This window comes from Equus asinus, chromosome 29 (genome assembly GCF_041296235.1).
Source record: "Equus asinus isolate D_3611 breed Donkey chromosome 29, EquAss-T2T_v2, whole genome shotgun sequence".
Lineage (NCBI taxonomy): Eukaryota > Metazoa > Chordata > Mammalia > Perissodactyla > Equidae > Equus > Equus asinus.
In genome coordinates, this window is record NC_091818.1 from 22,423,646 (window position 1) to 22,448,774 (window position 25,129).

Consider the following 25,129-nt stretch of genomic DNA (forward strand, 5'->3'; position numbering starts at 1 on the left):
CTACTCTCTTAGCAACTTCCAAATATACAATGTGGTATTATTAACTGTAGTCACCACGCAATGATATAGATTAATTCCGGACCTACTATATAACCGAAAGATCTCATTAAACAAACCCCATTTTTTTCTCTTCAAACCTTTCATTATAAATCTAGAATGTACTTTTATTTAAAGACTAAGCTGAAAGATGTCCTAAATCACTCCTTTAGCCCTGGAGCAGTATATATCATTCCACAAGCATTCAAGAGCTTCCAATGTATTTGAAGCTGTTCTGGCCTCTCTTGCTTCTCATCCACTCGCATAGTTTCAGGTGACTCACATTCCAGCCCTGAGCGAACTTGATGAAGAAAAGAAACCAGTCTGAGTGCCGATGCAGTTTCACTTTCCTGAGGGACATTACTATGTGAATCTCTAGCAGGCACCTCAAAGTTGTACTTGCCTAACTTTAAACGGTCCTTTCCACCTAACTGCCTAAACTCCGAACCTCCCGTGTTCCCTCTCTCCATTTAATGACACCACCTTTGTCCTGGCCATTCAGGCTAGACACTTGAGTCATTTTAACTTTCCTCTGCTTCCTCTGTATATCCTCTCAACTAATCCTGTCAATTCTGTCTCATATTCATTCTTATTACCTCCTCCATTCTATTCCAAAATCTGCCCAAGTATGGGACTTTGTTTTTTCTCCCTTCCTTCCTTCTTTCCTTCCTTGCCTCCTTCCCTCCTTCCCCCTTCCCTCCCTCCCTTCCTTCCTTCTTTCTTTTACAGTTCAGTTTTTAGTAAATTAAAGATTGAGTAACCATCACCACAAGCCAGCCTTTCCATCACCCTGAGAAGACCTCTCCTGCCCATCTGCAGTGCCTCATCCCTTAACACCTCTAGCCCCGAGTAACCACCAATCTACTTTTTATCTCTAGGTTTTCCTTTTCTGGACATTGCATATAGATAGAATCATGCAATATGTGGTCTTTTGCATCTGGCTTTTTTCACTTGACATGATGTTTTTGACATTCATTATGCCTTCATTTCCATACCTAGTCTATTGGAATAGGCCCCTAAATGGAATCGCTACATATTTTTCCATCCATTCCTTAGACTGTGATATGCAAACTAAAGTCCAGACTCCTTGGAAAAGCGGTCATTCTCCAAGGTCTGGTTCTAAACTTCCACTCTCTCTTCCACATGTCCTATGTTCTAGCCACTCCAGACAATTGGCTAATCCAATGCCACGTATTGTCTTGCTTCTGAGCTTATGTTTATGCTGGTTCCTCCTTAAGTGCTTTTCTTCTGCCCTTCTCTGCTCTTCTCCACCTATGCTGTTTATGTATTAAGGTTCATCTTAGCTCGCCTTCACACCTTCCCTGACATTTCAGACCTACCCCACTGAAATTAATTCTGCCTTGCTTCATATGTTCCCAAGATTTTTTGCTTTTTCTTCTACTGTACTTACTAATGTCATTATCAGTTGTTGAAATGAAAACACCAATTCATTTTTTCGATAAATATTTGTTGAGCATCCCCTTTGTGTGTAGGATCTCAAGTACAGTGGTGAACAAAACAAACATGGCCTCATAAAGCTTTCAGTCTGGTGGAATACGGGTGACATCAGGCTCCAGACTGGCTTTGTCAATTTCCCTCGGTTTTCTTATGGAAAGGATGTAAGGCTAGAATTTACAGTGCATTAACGATTCTATTAAATACTCTAATGAATCTTTGGAAAAAATATGACTTTTTTTTTCTTGTAATCATCCTGAGAATTGATCTCAGTGTTACTGGCTATTCGGTTTAGTGCTCCAGTTTTGCTGTAGATTGTAGTTCTGCTTCCATACCGATTACCTTGAACCTTGAAAAGAGTGATTAGTTATTATTTTCTATAGGACAGCATTTGAGACTGTTAAGTTTCAGTAGTTCTAACCATTCTTAAGATTTTTTTTTCTAGGCAAACTTCCTACAGCCTTCTCTTTCTGAATCTATTCCCATGCATCAAAGAATCAGAAGTGAAAAAAATTTACCAGCTGCTATTTCCCTGGGCTGACGTTGCTGATGATCTGGGGGCTGATTAGGAACATTGCTATCTTTTGTCTTGGTTATAAGGACAGCAGAACAGAATTTTTTTTATACGAATATGTAGGGCAGTCAGGGAGCATTTGTTTACTTCTTTTTCCTTCTCAAAAGGGATGTGATACTTTTGCTGCTTGATACCAAGATAAGTAGTTCTATGTTGAAGAAAGTTTGTTTTTGTCTTCACCATATTAGCTGTTTTTCTGGCAGTTTCCTGATGGCAATGTGAAATCCAAATGACCTTTATCTTTTCTCTCTCTGGTTGTCTTCATGATGGCAACTTTGAAACCTGAGAACCTTTAGTAATAAAAAATGAATGTGTCATGTTATCACGTTCTGTGTTTCTACTACAGGTTGTCAAGAAAGCAGACATGATCAACAAAAATATGACTCATCAGGTGCAGGCGGAGAGGGATGCCCTGGCACTAAGCAAAAGTCCTTTCATTGTCCATTTGTACTATTCACTGCAGTCAACAAACAATGTCTACTTGGTGAGTAAATAATTTCACATGTTTTTCTTCATTCAGCCATCGCTGAACCCAGTGGCTTAAGAATACAGTCTCTGGGTTCAGAGTACATGGGTTTGAATTCCAGCTCTTGCACTTACTTGCTGTATGACCTTGGCCAAATTACCTTGCCTGTTTTATTAGTCAGGGTTCTCCAGAGAAAAATAACTAATAGGGTGTGTGTGTGTAGAGAGAGTGGGATTTATTTTTAAGGAGTTGCCCTATATGATTGTGGGGGCTGGCAAGTCTGGACTTTGCAGGGTAGGCCAGTTGGCTGTCGACCCAGGAAAGAGTTGATGTTGCAGCTCAAGTCCAAAGGCAGAGTAGAGGCAGAAATCCCTCTTCTTGGTGGGGGAGGTGGTGGGGGCACAGAGGGCAACACCTCAATCTTTTTTCTATTAAGGCCTTCAACTGATTGGATAAGACCCACCTACATTATGGAGGATAATCAGCTTTTAGCCAAAGTCTACTAATTTAAATGTTAATCTCATCTGAAAAATAGCTTCGTGCAACATTTAGATTGATGTTTCACCAAATATCTAGGTACCATTGCTTAGCCAAGTTGAGACAAAATTAACCATCACACCTCAGTTTCTTCATCTGCAAAATGGAGATAATATTACCTATCTCAAAGGTTGTTACAAAATTTCAGTAGGTTAATATAAAGCATGTACAACAGTGTCTGGCACATAGTGCTAAAAATATTTGGTAAGTAAAGGACATATGATAGAAATATTATGTAAAGTTTGGTGTATAATAAGGAAAGATATTAGAAAGTGGTGGATTTGGGGTGTGTGGACTTTGAGAGTTGCTTGATTTTCATTTAAAGCAGCAGCTTACACTCTTAATTCTAATGAGCAATTTGAGGGGGCCAGGAATAGGTGAGGATATTTTACCTGTAAATTCTAGAGAGTCTTCTGATTTCAGAGATGGTCTGTGGGTTAAATGTTTGTAACTCCAATAGCTTCTGTTTAGTATGTACAAAGGGTTTTCTGTGAATGAATCGGTCTTTAGGATGTTGATTTTAGATGTGAGATTTGTGTGTTTATCAGCAGGAGCCTCACTCCTTTCATAATTTGACTACCTTCAGGAGTGCAACCTTTTATTCTCCATATGCTAAAGCTATCTTGCAACTCTGGAACATAACTGTGCCACACTTCAACTTTTTGCTACACCAAAAGCTTGAAACTGAATAGACTTCTAATATGGAAGAATATGATATCCAGCTTCAAGCTAAAGACCTAAAAATTCAGGATAGTTTATAAAAATAGAGTCTAGTCTAAGAGTCTTTTGGCACCTGATGGTGAAATCCATTTCTAGTCTTTCAGTAAATCTGTGAGTATTCTTAGACTGATGTTAAAAGTGGTTGCAAAGATTTAATGGGAAGGCCAGAAAACTTTGGAGAGTAAAAAGTTTCTTTAGGACAATGGTGACTACCTTTTTTGCATTAGGACTAATTTAGGATAAATAGTTTCTTACAAACCACAGTTGTTTAAAGGAATGCATGAAATGTGATCATATTGTAAATATTATTCTTCTATCTATTTTTTCCCACTTAGTGGTGACTTCATCCTTTTTAATGACTGCAGAGAATTACGTAGATTTATTTGTGAATTTTATAATTTCTCTAACATGAACTCTTTTGATGAGTTGGTTTGGGGTGTTTTTAACTGCTTAGTTTTGTTACTGTTCTAAACTACACTCCAATGAAGACCTTAGCATGAATTGCAGTACCTTGTTGTAATGACCTTCTCTATGGGAGATAAGACCTGGTAATGCTAGGAGGAAAGATGTTGGAGTAAAGATAGAAATTTGTATCAGAGCGGATTTAAAGACAGCCCCTCAGGAGACCCCTAGGTTCTGAGCAAGCACAAGATAGGGTTCTACTTTTTAGGATGATTCGCTGTCTGAGTGAGTCAAAAAAATATATATAGTATCAGTAAGAAGATAAAAACCAAATACTATAAGAATAACTGACTTTCCATCTCTTAAGCCAGTGATTGGCAAACTGGCCCATGAGCCACATCTGGCCCACTGTTTCTGTACAGCCTGTGAGCTCAGAATAGTTTTTGCAGTTTGAAAACATTGGACAAACCAAAAGAAGAATAATATTTTGCGATACATGAAAATTGTATGAAATTTGAATTTCAGTGAATAAATAAAGTTCTAGTGGAACACAGCCACATCCTTTTGTTTATATATTATCTATGGCTGCTCTTGAGCTACAACAGAAGAGTGAAGTCATTGCAACACAGATCATATGGCTCACGAAGCCTAGAATGTTTACTGTCTGGCTCTTTACAGAAAAAGAAGGAAACATTCTTTTATCTCATTTCCAAAGAAGTGGGGGGACTGTTTAATCCTTCACTTCTGCCTGGCATCTCTAATGCCTTTACCACATACTGTTTCGTATGCAGGGTGTTGCCTTCCCCAATGCCATGACTGGCTCTGGCATCAACCCTGACTTAGCCTTGTGGCAGCAGGAGTTTCCCCAACCCTGGTCTAACAGTGGTGGTTGAAGGGCTGAGTCAAAATGCTCAACTTGGTAGTTTTTTTCAGTGCTTCTGTCCCAGAATTAGTGGAATAAGTAAACAGCTATAGTATTTTTGATTTCCTTTTCCTGAAATTGGGTAGGGGACCATATCTTATCTTCCAACTTCATCACTGGTCTACATCCTTGACACTCAAAGTGTAGTCCACAGCTAGGTAGTGTCAGCATCATCTGCAAGCTTATTAGAAATGCAGAATCTCAGACCCCACACCAAATCTGCTGAACCGGAATCAGAATTTTCATGAGATCCCAGGCACGTTAAAGTGTTAGAAGCACTGCTTTAGACAAAACAAATATTTCCTAGAAATAGGAAGCTAGTTTGAGGCAGAGAGAGAAGGTATGACTGAACGCAGCCACAATAACAACAAATAATTGGCTACTATGTGCCAGGTACCATGCTAGGTACAAGGAGCATAAAGATGAAAATGTTTATTATGGAAACGTTCAAACATACACGAAAATTGAAAGATTAATGTAATGAACCCACATGTGTCTATCACCTAAGTTCAACAGTTACCAATATTTTGCCAAATTTGTTTCATCTATTTCCTACCCCCCATCAACCTTTCATGTAATGGTTTTGGCATCCTTTAATTCATTGCCTGGATTCTTTTATTAAAGTTTGCAAAATGATGAGTTTTCAAATCCTGTTATTCCTTTAGCTTTTATTAACTAGAATTCTTCTGTAAAGAACTTTCCCTTATCGTGTAATTCATCACTCTGAAATACAGCTTGGATGAGGAAGGCAGAATAAATAATGGTTGATTCTTTTCCTTTCGTCACCAGTTTTCAGAAGAGCAACCTCCAAATAAGTGTGTTTTTTTAGTGTCTTTATGAATCCATGGAATTTTATAGGTTTGATGTGTTTTAATCCACTGCAGTCATTATTTTCTGTGTTTAAATTGTCCCATCTTTAGTGATTGGGAGCCCCTTCAGTTCATATCTTTGTCTTTTTCTACTATCCTAGTATTCTGATAGCTTTCTTGCTTTCTGGAATGACCAGATATTTAAGGCTCATTTTGTAAATGTACTAGGCCTGGGCAAGGAGGTGTAGCTTCTCATTTTATTGGGAAATAGTGTTTAGAGACCACAATCTAGGTGGTAGTGATTAGTAAAGTTCATTGCTTTTAGCAGTGAACTTTAGGTTCATTGGGTTGTCATTCCTTTTAGTGGACAGACTAGGAAATACATATTTTTATAGAAAGTACATGATTTATCATGAGTTCACGCTGATGATAGAATTTTTACTTAATATCTTTGAAAAATGTATAAAATATAAAAATATTTTGAAAAAAACATTTGTATTTTTTTTAATGCGGGTGATTGGCCCTGAGCTAACATCTGTTGCCAATCTTCCTCTTTTTGCTTGAGGAAGATTGTCGCTGAGCTAACATCTGTACCAGTTTTCTATTTTTTGTGCGATGCCATGGCTTGACGAGCTGTGCTGGGTCCATGCCTGGCATCCGAACCTGTGAACCCCAGGCCGCTGAAGTGGAGCACACAAACTTAACCACTACGCCAGCGGGCTGGCCCCCATTTGTATTCTTTTACCCTGAGAATCTGGGTTCCTAAAAACATTGACATAACTACTTATTTGCTTTAACTTACAGCATATGTATATCTAATATTTTCAAAATAACAATACCAATATTGTTTTACTAACACTAAAATAACTGGATTCAATTTAGGATTTTTTTGCAGTTCTTTTTGTCCTTGGGATGTACTGTCAGGATTCTGTTTTTTGAAGTCACTTGAAATAATTCTCTGTGTGGTTATGAAACTTGATCTAGTGCTAGGTTTATTTGTTCCCCTTTAATATCAGAAATTTCTACATGAAAAAGGGAATTCATGCTAGTACCAGAAGAAAACTTATGTGAATATTTTTATAATCATAGAATGGTGCGGGTCTTACTAAGTAGAAAATAAAGCCTATGTTGACACAAAATACTATATACATAGTCACATGACAAGTTTGGGGAAATATTGTCCAGAAGACAGACAAAGGGCTAATTTTACTACTGTGTAAATAGATTTTACCAATCAGTAAGAAAGGATAAACACCCCAGTAGAAAAATGGGCAAAAAATAGAATAAGTTGTTCACAGAAGAAATATAAAAAACAGAAACAGTGTAAAGATGCTAAATCTCCGTAAATGTAAGTAACGTAAGTATTTGAACAACTCCATTTTTTCTTCTTTAGTTTGGCAAAGATAAAAAAGATTGATAATCGTTGATGAGGATGTAAAGAAAATAAGTATTCTCATAAGCTCAAATACAGTATCTGTTTACTTATTTCCCTGCACTGGATTATAAACTCTTTAAGTACAGTGACTACATTTTATTCATGCTTGTTTTCCCAGTGCTAGCACAGTATGAAGCACAGATTTTCTGTTTAGTAAATATTTAATGATTGACCTCATCAACAAATATTAACTAATCTCTATGTACCAGGGAAACTACTGACCTAAACAGGAAAGAAATGACTTTGTTAAGTTCTTAGGCTGTATTTCACTAAATGGTATTAAGACTATAGAAAATTTTGAGAATAATGTCTAGCTTTGCAACCACATAGCAATAATGGATTCGGGCAAGAATCGTCTATAGTCACGTGATGCTAAAGTCATTGCTTGAAAGTTTGTGGGACAGGTCATTTACATAGTTCCTTTTTTGTTTGTTTGTTTTTGTTTTTTATTTTTATTTATTATTTATTTATTTTTACGTTATAACACATTTTTAATTAAAAATAGCTATATTGTCCAAAAAATAGTGAGAATAATGTCATATTTTGTATTTTTGTAAATATCTTGAATGTTCTGACTTAAGAGAAGACAGATTTTTTTTTTTTTTGAGGAAGTTGAGCCCTGAGCTAACATCTGCTGCCAAACCTTTTTTTGCTGAGGAAGACTGGCCCTGAGCTAATATCCGTGCCCATCTTCCTCTACTTTTGTTTTATTTAATTAATTTTTTAATTGAAGTAGCATTGGGTTATAACATTATTTAGCTTTCAGATGTACATCATAATATATTTCGAATTCTGTGTAGATTACATCATGTTCACCACCCAAAAACTAATTATAGTCCATCCCCTCACATGTGAGCCCAATCACCCCTTTTGCCCTCCCCCCCTTTCCCCTATGGTAACCACCAATCCAATCTCCATTGCTATGTGTTTGTTGTTGTTTTTATCTTTTACTTATGAGTGAGATCATACGTATTTGACTTTCTCCCTCTGACTAATTTCACTCAGCATAATACCCTCTAGGACCATCCATGTCACAAATGGCTGGATTTCCTCATTTCTTATGGCTGAGTAGTATTACACTGTGTATAAATACCACATCTTCTTTTTTTTTTTTTTTTTTTTTTTTTTTACAATTTATGCTTTTTTTTTTTTTTATTAATGTTATGATGGATTACAGGCTTGTGAAATTTCAGTTGTACATTTTTGTTAGTCATGTTGTGGGTACACCACTACCCCCTCCGTGCCCTCCCCCCACCCCCCCTTTTCCCTGGTAACCACCGATCAGATCTCCTTCTCAATATACTAATTTCCACCTATGAGTGGAGTCATATAGAGTTCGTCTTTCTCTGACTGACTTATTTCGCTTAACATAATGCCCTCGAGGTCCATCCACATTGTTGTGAATGGGCCAATTTCGTCTTTTTTTATGGCTGAGTAGTATTCCATTGTGTATATATACCACATCTTCTTTATCCAATCATCAGTTTCTGGGCATGTAGGCTGGTTCCACGTCTTGGCTATTGTAAATAATGCTGCGATGAACATAGGGGTGCAACGGACTCTTGAGATATCTGATATCAGGTTCTTAGGATAGATACCCAGTAATGGGATGGCTGGGTCATAGGGTATTTCTATTTTTAACTTTTTGAGAAATCTCCATACTGTTTTCCATAGTGGCTGTACCAGTTTGCATTCCCACCAACAGTGTATGAGGGTTCCTCTTTCTCCACAACCTCTCCAACATTTGTCGTTCTTGGTTTTGGATGTTTTTGCCAATACCACATCTTCTTTATCCATTCGTCCCTTGATGGGCACCTAGGTTGCTTCCAAGTCTTGTCTATTGTGTATACTGCTGCAATGAACATAGGAGTGCGTGTATCTTTATGCCTTTGTGTTTTCAAATTCTTTGGATAAATACCCGGCAGTAGAATAGCTGGATCATATGGTAGATCTATTCTTAATTTTCTGAGGATACTCCATACTGCTTTCCATAGTAGCTGCACCAGTTTGCACTCCCACCAGCAGTGAACAAGGGTTCCCTTCTCTCCACACCCTCTCCAACACTTGTTGTTTCCTGTCTTTTAATTATAGCCATTCTGACCGGAGTGAGGTGATACCTCATTGTAGTTTTGATTTGCATTTCCCTGATAGCTAATGATGTTGAGCATTTTTTCATATGCCTGTTGGCCATCTGTATATCTTCTTTGGAGAAATCTCTGTTCAGATCTCTTTCCCATTTTTTAATTGGGTTGTTGGTTTTTTTGTTGTTGTTCACATAGTTTCAAGGTATCTTCCCCCAGATTACTTATTAATTACAAATGGGGAAAAAAAGCACTTCTTCAATGAAGAGATCTGAAAGTCACCACCTTAACTAAGTGATCAAAGTTAACATCACCAGTAATGGAACACACTGATGTTAGGTGTCTCATCTGGGGGAATCACTAAGAAGGACTCAACATCACGTATGTAGTGTCCTGCCAAAAATTCATAACCTGAATTGAACCCTGAGGAAACAATCAGATGTCAAGACTGGGTCATGAAAGACTGCTCCCACTGCACCCCCCCCAAAAAAGGCAAAATACTATTCCAGGTTGAAGAAGACTTAAGAGACGTGACAGCTAAATGCCGTGTGTGATCCATGCGTGGGGAATGAGTAGGGATGCTATCAGGGACAATATTGAGATTTTCAGAGAAATTGGAATGTGGACTGTACTTTAGATGGTAATGTGATATTTGCTTTAAAATCCTTGAGTTTTATTATGCTGTAGTTATGTAAGAATGTCCTTGTTAGGCGACACATGATGAAGAATTTAGTGATGATAGGTCGTGATCTCTCCAACTTTATTCTCAAATTACTCAGCAAAAATTTGAAAGTTATACAATACCAGTTACTAATGTTGGCCTATTTTTTAAATTACACTGTGTAGTCTGAACAGAAATGCATGTGTATAAGATATTTATATTAATGATTTTAATAACTGTGTTACGTTATTATGTAACAATTATGCTAACGATTAACAAATATTATTTATTTTTTATTCATATTTGTGGAGAGGAAAGCAAATGTGGCAAAATGCTAACAATCGGTGAATCTACTGAAGATTATATGGGAAATCATTCCATTATTCTTACACTGTTTCTGTAAGTCTGGATTTTTGTTCAGACTAAACAGTTTAATTTAAATTTAAAAAACTATATGGCAACATGAGCAAACCTGGTATTAATGTGTACTGAATGATACCAAGAAAACGTACCTGTTACAGAACCATGCTAAAAATGTATAACTGTAACGCTCAAATAGTGTATTTTTAAAGTAATCATATTAGTTTATTTTGCACCATTTGTATTTTTGATAGGTAATGGAATATCTCATTGGTGGGGATGTCAAGTCTCTCCTACATATGTATGGTTATTTTGATGAAGAGATGGCTGTGAAATATATTTCTGAAGTAGCATTGGCTCTAGACTATCTTCACAGACATAGAATCATCCACAGGTAAAGACTGACTTTTCTCCAAACTATTACTTAAAAGTATAAATAATCAAATTATGTATTAAATATTTGAGTCTTAAATATTTCCATAACCACTTGCCCATATATCCAGGTTATCCAAAATTTAGTAGTAACCTGTGTGAGTTTAGAAATTCCATCAACTCTTCTTTTGTCTCCCTGTGTGTTTTGAATATGTTGCTTTGACCGTGGGTATACCATTTTATTGTGAAGAATATTAATCTTTTTTCTACTCTTTTACCATCATACAAAAGTGCTGAATTGTATAATCCCAGCTGATTTCTAACATTTTGCTCTGTGCAAAGAAAGTCAGGTTAAGGGGATCTTCTCTATTAAAGGCTTAATCTTACCCTCCTTGTAAAAGAGAAATATGATTTGACCTGGTTTGAGGTTTATTTTATGTAATAAGATTTGTTTATTTTAGTGGAATATCTAATAAATAATGTCAAAGATAATCTAGCGTTAAACCAATTAACTTTCTTGTAAATTCTATATATAAAAGATGGTTTTCTCTTAAAAGTTGTTTTCTGCACTTTCAAAGCCAGCAATGAGTGCCTTATTTTACAGAAAATAAATAGGATTTGATTCTTCTGTAACTTTCTGGTTTTTGCCCCTGGTAATTCTAACATCAACACTAGCTCCTTTTTGGTTATCAGCTATTTGTCTTTGTATATGCAGGGATTTGAAACCAGACAATATGCTTATTTCCAATGAAGGTCATATTAAACTAACAGATTTTGGCCTTTCCAAAGTTACTTTGAATAGAGGTAAGAAAAATAGCGGGTAAGTACCTTTTTAAATATCCAACAAATTTTAGAGACTACATTTCATTAACTTATACCGGTTTTTTTGTTAGTTTATAATGAAGAAAATTTGATGATCCTGTGTTCCAAAATAGACTAGAAAGGTATAATGGTATTTTCTTTCCATTAAAGATGAAAAATGGGAATAATTATTCTTAAATCCTCAAAGATCCTTGAAGATCTTTGGATCTTCAAAGAACTCACAGTTTCCATTCTTCTGGCTTTTTTTCCCTACTGAAACTTGTTCTGACCAATTAAACTCAGTAAAATAACTAAAATAACTATAATTTGATAAACAATTAATACCTAAAGCACTTATTCAAATGTACGTGACCGCCACCAAGACCTTGATAAATAAGGGGCAAAGAAAATGAACACATACTTCACACATACATATATATGGAAGTATGTTATTTCACTAGTAGTAATGAAAGAAATGCTAATTTAAAAATAATATATGAATCATTTTTACACTACTAAGCTAGCCAAAAAGAGAGAGAGAGAACAAAGATCCAGTATTGATAAGACTGCAAAAAGCATGGTCAGTTTTTCTGGGGACTCTGTACATTAGCACAGTGCTTTCCAAACAAAATCTACCGATGTATTTAAGAAACAAAAGGTTTTAATTCTCTTTGACTTAGTGACTTGTGTCTTGGAATTTATTCTAAAGGAATGGTTCAAAAGAACAAAATATATGAATAAAATTATTTGTAGCAGCATTGTTTCTAATAGGGAGAAATTAGAAATTAGTTGTGTTTGTCATAGAAACATGGGTAAATGATATCTTAGTGACTTGGTAGCATATTGTATTATCTATTAAAATGGTAGAGGATGGAAATAAATGAACAGTAGAACCCAAAATTTGGCTTATAAGTTATAAACCATGGGATTATAATTATTTGAAAATGAATACAAGTTTCAGAAAGTTTTGAATACTTAAAGGTTTTTCATATGTTTGGTAAAATCTGACCTGAGCTGATGTGTGCTGTTTATAGTTTTTATTAATCCTACTTCACATAACTACTCATACTTTTCACAGCTGTAATAATATTTGAGTACAGGTTGCTGGATGAGATGCTACTAGAGATGTTCCATGCTATTTATCACATAACCTTTCTAAAATCTAAACTGGTTTTTTGTTTTTGTGGGTTTTTTTTTTTTTGGTGAGGAAGATTGGCCCTGAGCTAACATCTGTTGCCACTCCTCTTCTTTTTGCTTGAAGAAGATTATCGCTGAGTTAACATCTGTGCCAATCTTCCTCTATTTTATGTGAGATGCTGCCACAGCATGGCTTGATGAGTGGTGCTAGGTCTGTGCCTGTGATCCGAACCTACGAACCCAGGGCCACTAAAGCAGAGCATGCAAATTTAACCACTATGCCACCAGGCCAGACCCTAAAATCGAAACATTTTTTTAATTGTGAGGCAAATCTATCTCCAGATAAGATATTGGAAAAAATCACAAATGAGAAACATTTTGTATTAGGGTGATATTATTGATGAATTTAAATTATTTTTATAACAGTTTAATAGTTTTTATTTTTTTCATATCTCATGATTAAGTTTAGAGATGACTCCCAAAAATTGTACACTTAGGTTAATATAAATAATATTATGATAAACATCTTTGAGCATACAGCTCTTTCTGAATTTGGTTTCTTTCTTTCTTCTTTGATTCTGGTAAAAACATAACTTTCTATGAGTCATAAAAAACTCATAAAATTTACCTTCTTAACCGTTTTTAAGTGTACAGTGCAGTAGTGTTACCCACATTCACATTGTTGTGCAACAGATGTCTAGAACTTTTTCACCATGTGCAACTGAATCTCTGTATCCCATCTTTCCCTCCCCCTAGCCCTGGCATTGACAATGCTACTTTCTGTGTCTGTGAGTTTGATTACTTTAGATACTTCATATAAGTAGAATCATACAATATTTGTCTTTCTGTGACTGACATATCCTTAGCATAATGTCCTCAAGATTCATCCATATTGTAGCATATGACAAGATTTCCTACTTTTTTAAGGCCAAATAATATTCTATTATGTATACATGCAACATTTCCTTTATCCATTCACCTGTCAATAGACATTTGGGTTGCTTATACTTCTTGGCTATTGTGAATGATGCTGCAATGAACATGAGTGTGTAAATCTCTCTAAGAAACCCTGCTTTCAATTCCACCTCGCAGTGGAATTGCTAGATCATACAGTAATTCTGTTTTTAATTTTTTGAGGAAACTTCCTTGTTTTTTCCGTAGTGGCTACACTATCTCACATTCCTACCAGCAATGCACGAGGGTTCCAATTTCTCTACATCCTTGCCAACACTTCTTATTTTCTGTTTTTTGATAGTGGCCATCCTAATGGATGTAAGGTAATATTTCATTGTAGTTTTGATTTGTATTTTTCTATTGATTACTAATATTGAGCATCTTTTCATAAGCATGTTGATCATTTGTATATCTTCTTTGGAGAAATGTCTATCCAAGTCCTTTTTAATTAGATTATCTGGTTTTTGTTGTTGTTGAATTGTGGTTCTTTATATAGTCTGTATATTAATACCTTATCAGATAAACCACTTGCCAACATTTTCTCCCGTTCTGTAGGTCGTCTTTTCATTCTGTTGATTGTTTCTTTTGGTGTGCAGAAGTTTTTAAGTTTGATATAGTCCCATTTGTCTATTTTTGCTTTTGCCTGTGCTTTTGGAGTCAAATCCAAGGAATCATTGCCATAGTATTTTTTAACATTTAAATTGTAAAATATTCTTTAAGATGTTTACTGTATCCTATTGGTCCTTATTGCTTCATCAATGTGAGGTAGGTATAAATGAAATTTGTTACATTCAAACTTTCAGTCTGCCTTTAAAAGGTACTCTTATAAGGGTGAAAGTCTTATACCATGTACAAAGTACTCCACTTCTCTTACCATTTTTGATATCTGACGACAATAGTATGATATTACTATTGTTGAATTATTTGACAATGTTATGCACTGAAACCTGGTAAAAATCTGTGTCAGTTTCTATCTTGACCTACACTTGCACAAGTTAATTAACATGAGGGGCCTATAATTTGTATTAATTTCTTAAATAGATTCAGATATTGAAGTTTAATTTCTGTGCCCAATATCTTGATTCCTTTCTTAGTTTTTCTTACCACCTCCTTTTCTGATATTTGATTTGCCAAGAATTATCTCGTTGCCAGTCAGATAACAGTCTTGTTTAGTGACTGAGTACTCCATAAAAAGCTAAGACTTTGGGTCATTATACTGTGTTCTATTCATTCCAGAGCAAGACTCAGTTCTATCAAGCTTTAATGATTTCAATCATTGCTTTTTTTTTTATAGGGAAATTTTTTTTTAATTTTAACTTTTTTACTTTTTGACCCTTTTCACCCATTTCCCACCGTCCACCCTCACCTCTGGCATCCACCAATCTGTTCTTTGTATCTATGAGCTTGGCTTTGTTTTGCTTTGTTTTGTTTTTTAGAGTCCATATATGAGAGAGATCATACAGTATTTGTCATTCTCTGTCTACTTGGTTGTATTTGTTTACTCTGTGGCATGGTGGCTTCCCTCAGTTTATTCGTCTTACACAAGCTAATTTTGTAGATAATGTGGAAAGAGGGGCCAAGTTCAGAACAGATCATTATTGACTTAGTCAATGACTGTTGGAGTTTTTAAAGGATTTCATCTACTTTTCTTTCATACATAGATATCAATATGATGGATATCCTTACAACACCATCAATGGCTAAACCTAGACAAGATTATTCAAGAACCCCAGGACAAGTATTATCTCTCATCAGCTCTTTGGGATTTGTAAGTACTTGATAAGGAAAGACTCACATAACATGCCCTTTCCTGATTGCCATTTAAAACTTAAAATTCTTTTCTTTTTCAATAAATGAACAAAATAAATTTACGTGTCAAGCATGTTGAGTTACTTTAACAGTTTATCTACTCAGGTGGTATAGCACTCTGTGCACTTAGGTGGTATTTTTGTGAAGGTAAATCTTAGCGTTTGTGTTTGTCTTTCTCTTTTTAATAGTACACACCAGTTGCAGAAAAAAATCAAGACTCTGCAAATATTTTTTCAACCCATGTATCTGAAACATTGCAGCTTTCTCAAGGACTGACTTGTCCTATGTCGATAGATCAAGAGGACACTACTCCTTATTCTAGCAAACTATTAAAATCATGTGAGTATAAAAGAAAAGGTAGCTTATTCCATTAAGTGTGTCTTTTGAGGAACAAAATGTTTTTGAATTTTTAAATCTCTAATATCAAGTTAATAATTTTGAAATGCAGCTATTTGAACGGTCTATGGCGTTCCTATATTTCATCACGTGAGTGCCATTCTGACTGGAGTTGTTGCAGATCTTGAAGTCAACAGAAAAAAATGCCTAACTAAGGAGACATTCTCCAATTAGCTATAATATTGGAATGATCATTGGGTAAATTTCACTATACTGGTAGTGTATGTCAAAATACACTATATTTTTCTATGGAATTCTTATATAGAGAAGATGTAGTACCCATAATATTGTGTACCTTTATAAAATTACTTCCGAAAGATTTTCAAAGAAAATAGTTGAAGTAAAGATACGGTTTTTTAAATTAGCACACAATAAAAGACAGAAACGAAGTAGAGGAGGAGAGTGGAAGATTCGTGCAGCGCTTCACTTCACCCTTTATCAGTTAACAGCAGCGGACAAATTCGTTCTCTGCACTCAGGTTCTTCCTCTTGGGAATGTGAATAATGATGCTGTAAAGAATAATTGGTGTTAGTTTTCAGAGATGTTACCTCATTTTGAATTTGGTCCTCAAATCTATACATATTTAGGAGATATCTATCTATAGATAGATAGATAGATCCCTTTTACAAATGAGAAAACCAATATTTGAAAATGTTTAGTTAAACTATTAGTGGGTAAGTCAAGTAGAGATTGCAGATACAATGTCTATCCACTGACCCTTTCCTCCTAATTCAATGAGTCTTGTTTCTTCTGCCAAAATCACTTCTGTGAAAATCAAAATGACTGAAAAAATATATATAGCTGTGATAAAGAGAAAACTGTTAAAATATGGAATATGCAGATGTTATGTATAGCCTTATTGTATCACCTCAGTCATTTTTTAGTCTAGTCAGAACTAGATGGGTGCAGGGCACAGTGCTGGTCGCTTGAGTGAATATGAAAATGATTAAGAGAGGTTCTTGCCTCAGAAGAGCTTGTAATTTTGTGCTGATTACAGGTATGAAGGGAGAAGAACAAGAATCCTATAAAATACATGCCACAAAAGGGATATTATGATACAAAGTGATAAATGCTAAATGGGAAAATCAGGAATGGTTCTAAATAAAGATATGGCAACAGCCAAGCTGGGCCTAGAAAGAGAAGGAGGAATTTAACAGCTCCAAGTATATTGGAAAAGGGCGTTTCAGATAGAGGCATAAGCAAAGGCGTGGACACATGAAGTATATTCCATCTTCAGACGTAGGGACTAAACGTGTTATGTGAGGCTGGGAAGCACGTGCAATAGAAGAGGCAGCCTAGCAGGTAGATGGAGAAAGATCAAGTGTCATGACAGGGAGCTTGAATTTAAGTGTAGAGAAAGGGGAGCCATCAAAAGTCCAAAGTAGGGCATGGTCTGATCATATCAGTGATCCAGAAAGAACTCATTAGCAAATATACAGCATCACATGGTGTTAGATTAGACACAAGTGCCCATATTACTGGGAAAAGGCAGCTGAGCAATTTAGTCAAGTGGCCAGTGAGTTTCAGGAATTCCATTGAGAGGATTTGTGTACCAAAAAGAAAGTTGATTTAGGGCCAGCCCTAGTGGTCTAGTGATTAAGTTTGGCACACTCTGCTTTGGCTGCCCAGGTTCAGTTCCTGGGTACAGACCTACATCGCTCGTCTGCTAGTGGCCATACTGTGACGGCAGCTCACGTACAAAAAAAGGAAGATTGGCAGTGGATGTTAGCTCAGGGCAAATCTTCCTCAGCAAAAAAGAAAGAAAGAAAGTTGTTTTAGATGGACTTTGAAATTCCCCTTCCAGTTTTAAAGTTCTAAGATTTATTAAATTAAAAAACTGTAAGACTAAGAATTTACTTGGGATTAAAGTTATCTTCACCCTTTTTGGGAAAGAGAAAAAAATATACATATCTTTTTATATATGTACAAACTCTTTCTATGCACATATTATGATCTTTAGTAAAAGTATGATTGTTGTGTTTTAAGTTCAGGAGAAACAATATTTAGCATCATTTATTTTTATGATAAAGGAAAATGTATCATGTCGATGATGCTGCTTTCTTGTACTGACTGGCTCTTAGCCAGTTCACTCATTTGCTTTACTCAATAGTATTAAAAAAATCCCTTATGGGTGTGTATAATTCACACTTGTACGCATGTAAACCTCAATATTAAAATAAAGCTGTAGTTTTGATTAAATACAAATTGAACTCAGTAAATTTAGTCACATTCCAACCTTACATCACATCTGGATATAGCACATCAATAATGCTCCTTTATCAAGAAGAGTTTCAAATTGAATAAAAGATATTCAAAATGGATTTCCTCCTAATTATTAATTAGTTCCCTTGTCCTGGTTTTTGCTTTACAAATGTTGAGAGTTGTGGGTTTTTTTTTAACTTTCACAGCAGTACTTGTATGCCAAAACAGCTGACGCCCTCCTTGTGGATTGGATAATGTTTACATAGGGAAAAAAACATACACAGAAATAGTTCTCAGATGCAATACTTAATACTTCGCCTAACTATCTGTAAAGATTCAGGTTCAGTGAGGAACTAAGAAAGATGTGACATAAGCCTCGATATTTTCTGCTGCCTACAGGCCTTGAAACAGTTGCCTCCAACCCCGGGATGCCCGTGAAGTGTCTGACTTCGAATCTCCTCCAGTCTAGGAAGAGGCTGGCCACGTCCAGTGCCAGCAGTCAGTCCCACACCTTCGCGTCCAGTGTGGAGTCTGAATGCCACAGCAGTCCCAGGTGGGAAAAGGATTGCCAGGTGAGAGTGAAAGTTTTCTTCATTAAAACCAATTACTATGTCAAATTAATGACAGAAACACTTTATACCTTTTCATATATATTCTGTAAGGAAATGAAACTGTTACACGAATGGCAGTCAAGATGTTCTTCATTTTCCTGTATATTCTGTCAAATTCTTTTGAAATATTTTATTTCTCATTCAAGAGTGAAATTATTCTTGCTTGATATATAATGAGATTCCAAATTTTTTAATTTTTGCAGTAAATTGATGGTAAACATTTGGCTTGTAGGCATCTAGATGGACATTTTTTTCTAATTCCCTACCATGACACAGACATTAGCTTGTTGAGTGTTTTTTACCTATATCTTATTTTAAAATTTATACTACCTCCTTCTATACTGTTTTCTGCCAGTTTCTCATTTAATGAAATGGTAACTCTTCTGGGTCAGAAATAACTTTTAGACCTCAAAGGTAATGTAAGTGTACCTTTAAAAGTATCTAGTCTAGGAAGATTGCTTGCTAAGTGAATGGGTTTACCTAAAATTATTTAATGTATATATTCTGTTTTTGCCTTTTAAAAAAGCTACAGAAGCGAATAAATATTAAAACTGAGAGGAACTAAAATTTTACATTATAATAAACTTTCAGAGAATGCTGATAAAATAATGTTAGATTAGAATATGGTAATGCACAAAGAATAAACTTTCATTTTGATAAAATAGTTTGGATTGTATTTGCTCTTATTGTTAGTAATATGATTTTCTTCGCTGTTGTTGGATATTTGTATTTTAGGAGTAAGGTCACATTATTGTTCAGTTCAGGCAGGGTTTCTCAGTCTTTTTTCCTCTTCTCCTTGTAGGCTGCTCTATGGGCAATATATACTGCAGGATAAACCGGCATTGCACTCCTAGTCCTATTATTTCACTTTCATTTTCATCAAGAAAGCATATTGTATAACATTTCAAACTATGCACAGCTTTACCGTCTCCCTCCCACTCTGTACCCCTGACGAATGCAATGATTGGACTGTAGTAGTGCTTCTCAAGTATGATGAGAGGAGTGACAGTGGACCACAAGGGACCCCTGATAAACCTTATGCTAACTCCCAAAGGCACAGTTTTCTGTGCTTGCAGATCAGTGAGTTGTGACTTAGGAATTTTCTTTTTGTTCATGACTAAGCACCCCTTTCTATTACTAAGTAAGTTGATAAAGTTTTATTTTTTCACATATCAAAAATAGTCACTATTAGCATTTACTGAAGATTCACTCTAATTGACTCATCTTGTAAAATTCCTGATTACCATGCACCAAGTTGTGATGTTATGTACGATGCTCTGATCACATGAGCACCTGCAGATAGTTAGCATTCAAACAGTTTTCAAGAAAAGCATTTTGTTATCAATGCATCATCAGTTCATCTTGTGGACAATGGATTTTAATTCTTGTTATTTTTGGTTTTTAATTATAAATTACCATTAGTTTAGCTTCATTCCTCATCAGTTTGGTTTTATTATACTTGTGTGAAGTGATAGACAATTACTTCAACAATATTTTTGTTGTCTATAACTTTCCATTAACTATATTTCAAGCCTTGTGCATTTTGCAATTCAAAATAGAATTGTCCATACCCCTGTTGCATAGCAGATATCTACATATGTAGCATTACCCCCAGTTTTCCCTGAATATGTTGAATGTTATTTGTCTTATTTAAATAACATGTAATACACTATCAAATACGTATTATAGAATAGTTGATTTACATTTTAGACCAGTGTTTCACTCAATGTATATAAACATATACTATAATTGTTTATATTGCTTTTTGATTCTCTGTCATCGTTGTTCTTTTGTTCCATTGGAAAGTGGGAATAGGGAGCATAGTAGTTTCTGGGCTCATTTATCCTACCTAAGTGGACAGAGGTTTAAAAGGTTAAAGGGTCTCAGCTTTGTATAACTAAAAAAAAAGGTTTTTTCCCCCCTCTTAGGAAAGTGACGAAGCACTGGGCTCTGCAATGATGAGCTGGAATACAATTGAAAAGCCCTTATGTACAAAGTCTACAAATGCCATCGAGACCAAAAGTTGCAATAACAAGGATCTTGAGTTAGCCCTTTCTCCCATTCATAACAGCGGGGCCGTTCCTGCCACTGGAAGCTCTTGTGTAAACCTTGGTAAAAAATGCTTCTCTGGGGAAGTTTCTTGGGAAGCAAGAGAACTGGATATAAATAATATTAATACGGCCACTGACACCAGACGGTCTGGTTTACATCAGTCAAATCAGTGCGCTGTGGATTCTGGTGGTAAGACTGAAGAGCACCTTGGGAAAAGAAGTTTTAAAAGAAATTTTGAGTTGGTTGACTCCAGTCCTTGTCAGGAAATTATACAGAATAAAAAAAGTTGTATAGAGTATAGGCATAGTAATGAAACGAGAGATTGTTGTACAAATCAAAGTACAGGCTTAACAGCTGAAGTCCAGGACCTTAAGCTGTCAGTAGATAGAAGTCAGCAAAATGACGGTGCTAATAAGGAGAACGTGGTCAGTTCTCTTATTGATAAACAACAAACACCAGAAACATCACCTATCCCGATGATAGCAAAAAACCTCATGTGTGAACTGGATGAAGATTGTGACAAGAATAACAAGAAAGACTACTTAAGTTCTAGTTTTCTATGTTCTGATGATGATAGAGCTTCTAAAAGTATTTGTATGGACTCTGATTCATCTTTTCCTGGACTTTCTATAATGGAAAGTCCATTAGAAAGGCAGTCCTTAGATCCAGATAAAAGCATCAAAAAATCCTTTTTGGAAGGATCAAATATTGAAGACCTGCTTACTGTATCACCCAGCTGCCAAGAAAATACCTTGCCCAAAGGCGATGAGAATCCTGCTGTCCAAGACCGTAACCAGAACATGTTAGCTCCCTCTTTGGAGGTGTTGAAAACATCAACCTTCTCCAAAAGAAACGCTGTAGCTTTTCGAAGCTTTAACAGTCATATTAATGCATCCAATAACTCAGAACCATCCAAAATGAGCATTACTTCTTTAGATGCAATGGATATTTCGTGCACTTATAGTGGTTCATATCCCATGGCTGTCACTCCCACTCAAAAAAGAAGATCCCATATGCCGTATGAGGTATGTGATAATTTCTAACACTTTGTTCTTTAGATTTTGGAAAAATAAACTGTTAAGGCCAGAACTACTTGGTCTCTCAGCTAGACGATATGATATAAATCATATAGTTTTGTTCTGCTTGTCGGGAACCTGTGCATCGTTGGAGGTTTTAATGCAGGAAGGCAAAGCTGGTAGTAATGTTGATTATTCTGAACTCCAATACCTCCTTCATTGGTGTTGCTCTATATACTTCCACACATTTTCAATCATGTTTACATATTTACAGTCACATATTTTCACTTGATCATGGCAACCCTGTGAGATACAAAATTAAAGTCTACGCCACCTTCCTGCCTTCTAAGGACATATTTAGATGATCTCTTTTCTTTACCGAAAAAAGTTGAAAAATATATATTTCAAATCTTATTTTGTTTTTATTTTCCAAACCTTTCTGAACTCAAAGTTTCATTTTTTTCTTTCTTTGGAGAGACACCCTAATATAGAAAGTGTAAACCCTTGATTTAGGGTTATACAAGACCTGGGTTCTCTCTGCAGACCTCACTAAGTGACTCAGAAGGTGCTGAGCCTCCGAGCCTCTGTCCCGTCAGTCTGAAAAACATAAAGATACCCGTCCTGCTGGTCTCGCGGAGTCGTGTGAGACGAGAATATCTTAAACACTCGAATGCCAGTCGGCACAAGAGGTTATTTATATTTAGTTCTGTCTTAGGTATTGTCCCAATAGTTCAATCATTTGTCAGTGACAGCCTCCCTCAGTGACGGTTCTTGAGCTTGTATTAATCTATGCCATCAAGAAGTTTTCCTTGTGGATTTTTTCATTGTTTCTGGTATATCCAGATCTTACTGAAATAATTGTTGTTATCTAAGCTATTGAATTTCACTAAATATCAGGACTTCTCATAGTTATCATTAGTTATGAGGCCATTTTCAAAACTGATCAAGAACTTGTGTATGTCTTTTATGCCCAGCAGCCTAGCTTTTGTTTTAGCATTTCTGTTCACTGTAAAAGGAATTAAGATATTTATTGTCTCTTAAACTCTTTGTAAATCAGCAGACCCCAAATCACATCAAGTCAGGAACTCCATTCCGAACTCCAAAGAGTGTGAGAAGAGGGGCAGCCCCAGTGGATGATGGGCGAATTCTTGGAACCCCAGACTACCTCGCACCTGAGCTGTTGTTAGGCAGGGCCCACGGTAAGGCATACATGTCTGGAGTTTTTGAAGTGTTATCTATCACTACATTTTCTTCCGTGGTAAATTGTTTTAAATTTCTTTGGTTCTTAGATTACTTAAAGTAAAAGAAATGAACTCATCCAATCCTGTTTTCTCATCTATATGCATTTATTGTAGGCAAAGAAGACATGCAGCCATCTGTTCTTTGCCTTCTGGTTCATTCTCAGTGATCCAGACAAGCCCCACCTCCACCCCCTCTGTTATCTTTGTTCTGCCTCCTCAGGTCTGTTCTAGTTTGGGCTCAGGAATACAAAGCTGGGCCTACACTTCTGTTCAGTCTGCAGAAGCCTATTTCGGTTCAGAGCTTACCGTCACTTATTTCCTCACCAGAAGGGTCAGGCCAGAAACAAGCCTTCACAGTGCAACGAGGAATAAAAGGATGGCGTTTTCACCCGTCTCGTTTTTTTTTCCCTTTTGCTCTCTGAAGTGTTTTCCCTTCCTACATTCTGAAGTGAACTGCATCAATTTGCTAGGGCTGCTGTAACAACGTACCACAAACTGGGTGGTTGAAAACCACGGAAATGTATTGCTGAGGTCTGGAAGCTGGACGTCTGAAATCAAGGTGTGGACAGGACCGTGCTCCCTCTGAAACCTGTAGGGGCACCATTCCTTGCCTCTTCGCAGCTTCCAGTGGGATGCTGGCAGTCTGGTCTTGGCTTGCAGACACCTCACTCCGATCCTTCCTCTTCGTATAGTGTTCTCCCTGTGTCTCTGTGGTCACATGGCTGTGTGCTTATGAGGATACCAGTCATATTGGACTAGGGGTCCTACCCTACTCCAGTATAACCTCATCTTAACCTAACTAATTCCAACTGCAAGGACCCGACTTCCAAATGTCACATTCGAGAGACCTCAAGGGTTAGGACCTCACCGTATCTTTGTTCAGGGGGACATAATTCAGCCCATAACGTGAACCCCTTCTACATGTTGCTGTTAATGATTTCCCTTTTCTTTGGGCTCCTTTGATGATCATCTGTCTCCTCTTCCCCACCCTGCCACCCCCCACCCCCCCACACACCACACACACCTCCTTCTATTTTTATGTCTTTGCTGACTTTTCTCCTTGGCCTGAAAATAAGTTTCCACCCTTGTCTTCGCCTCACCACGTATTCTCAAAGGTTGCCTCTTTTCTTTGCCTGATTGTTTCTGCTCTGGCAATTGGATTGTTATCCCTACCATTTAACTGAAACTTTTTTATTAAATAACCAGTTATGTCATTATTGTCAAATCTACCAGCCCTCAGTTCTTTCCTTCTCTCTTTCAAAGATATGGAAGTTCTTCAAGATTCTGCCCTTTCCCCTTTTTTCCCTAGACCTGCTCCCTGTTATTCTTATCACTCCCATCCATGACTTCAGCCATCACATCTATGTTGATGTTCCCCAAATACCCATCTCTAATCCTGACTTTCTCTAGGCAGCAGACACATGGCCAGAGTACCTGTTCAGTATTCTACTGGTCATTCAAATGCTGTGTGTTGTCCAGCTTGCTCTTCCTCTCCTCCCCATCTCAATTTCACCATCTTTGTAGTGACACAGACATTGTCCCTGCATTTAGGCATTTCACCGGTTAATTCTGTCTCTGCAGTATTCTCCTCACCTTTTCACCTCTGCCACTATTCTGTGTAAGAACCTCATCTTTCCCTTTCATTAATAGCTTTCTTTCTGGTCTCCTCGACTTCATTCTGTTGTCTGTGATCATTGCCACCGGATTTTCCCTCTTAAAACATAACGTGGCTCACACTGCAAGAATTTCTTTGTAGGCTTTATGTTCTTATTCCACTTCTTAGACACATTTAGTTTCAAGTTTTCCTTATTTTGCATAAGTATTTTGCCTTTGTTTAGAAAAGCCAGTTCCAGTCATCCTCCTGTCAAATTGCTTCTCATGTCATCACCACTTGAAATGTCATCTCTTCCATAAAGCATCCTGGGTCAGTTAAGGGGATTAGTTATTAACTCCAATATCACTTTATTAGAAACTGTTTAAAGCTTATGTCATTCTACCTATGTTATCATTAGTTATTATGTTTGTCTCCACTACAGAAGCTTAAGAAAATTTCTTAAGGCTAGAGTCTGAGTTTCCCTTC

The 25,129-nt window shown here is 36.5% G+C and overlaps 1 protein-coding gene across 5 annotated transcripts in view; it reads left to right on the forward strand.

The window, feature by feature from the left end:
* Positions 1-25,129, forward strand: part of MASTL (microtubule associated serine/threonine kinase like) — a 42,706-nt gene that overhangs the window by 1,005 nt on the left and 16,572 nt on the right. For 3 of the 5 annotated variants that reach the window (XM_070501063.1, XM_014868239.3, XM_070501060.1), the window contains exons 2-9: positions 2,412-2,549; positions 10,713-10,852; positions 11,546-11,634; positions 15,384-15,490; positions 15,720-15,870; positions 18,529-18,701; positions 20,669-21,817; positions 22,866-23,007. In XM_070501063.1, the coding sequence (XP_070357164.1) occupies positions 2,412-2,549; positions 10,713-10,852; positions 11,546-11,634; positions 15,384-15,490; positions 15,720-15,870; positions 18,529-18,701; positions 20,669-21,817; positions 22,866-23,007 (2,089 nt within the window). The remainder of the gene's footprint in view (positions 1-2,411; positions 2,550-10,712; positions 10,853-11,545; positions 11,635-15,383; positions 15,491-15,719; positions 15,871-18,528; positions 18,702-20,668; positions 21,818-22,865; positions 23,008-25,129) is intronic. The other 2 variants (XM_014868240.3, XM_070501061.1) reach the window with 1 other exon arrangement.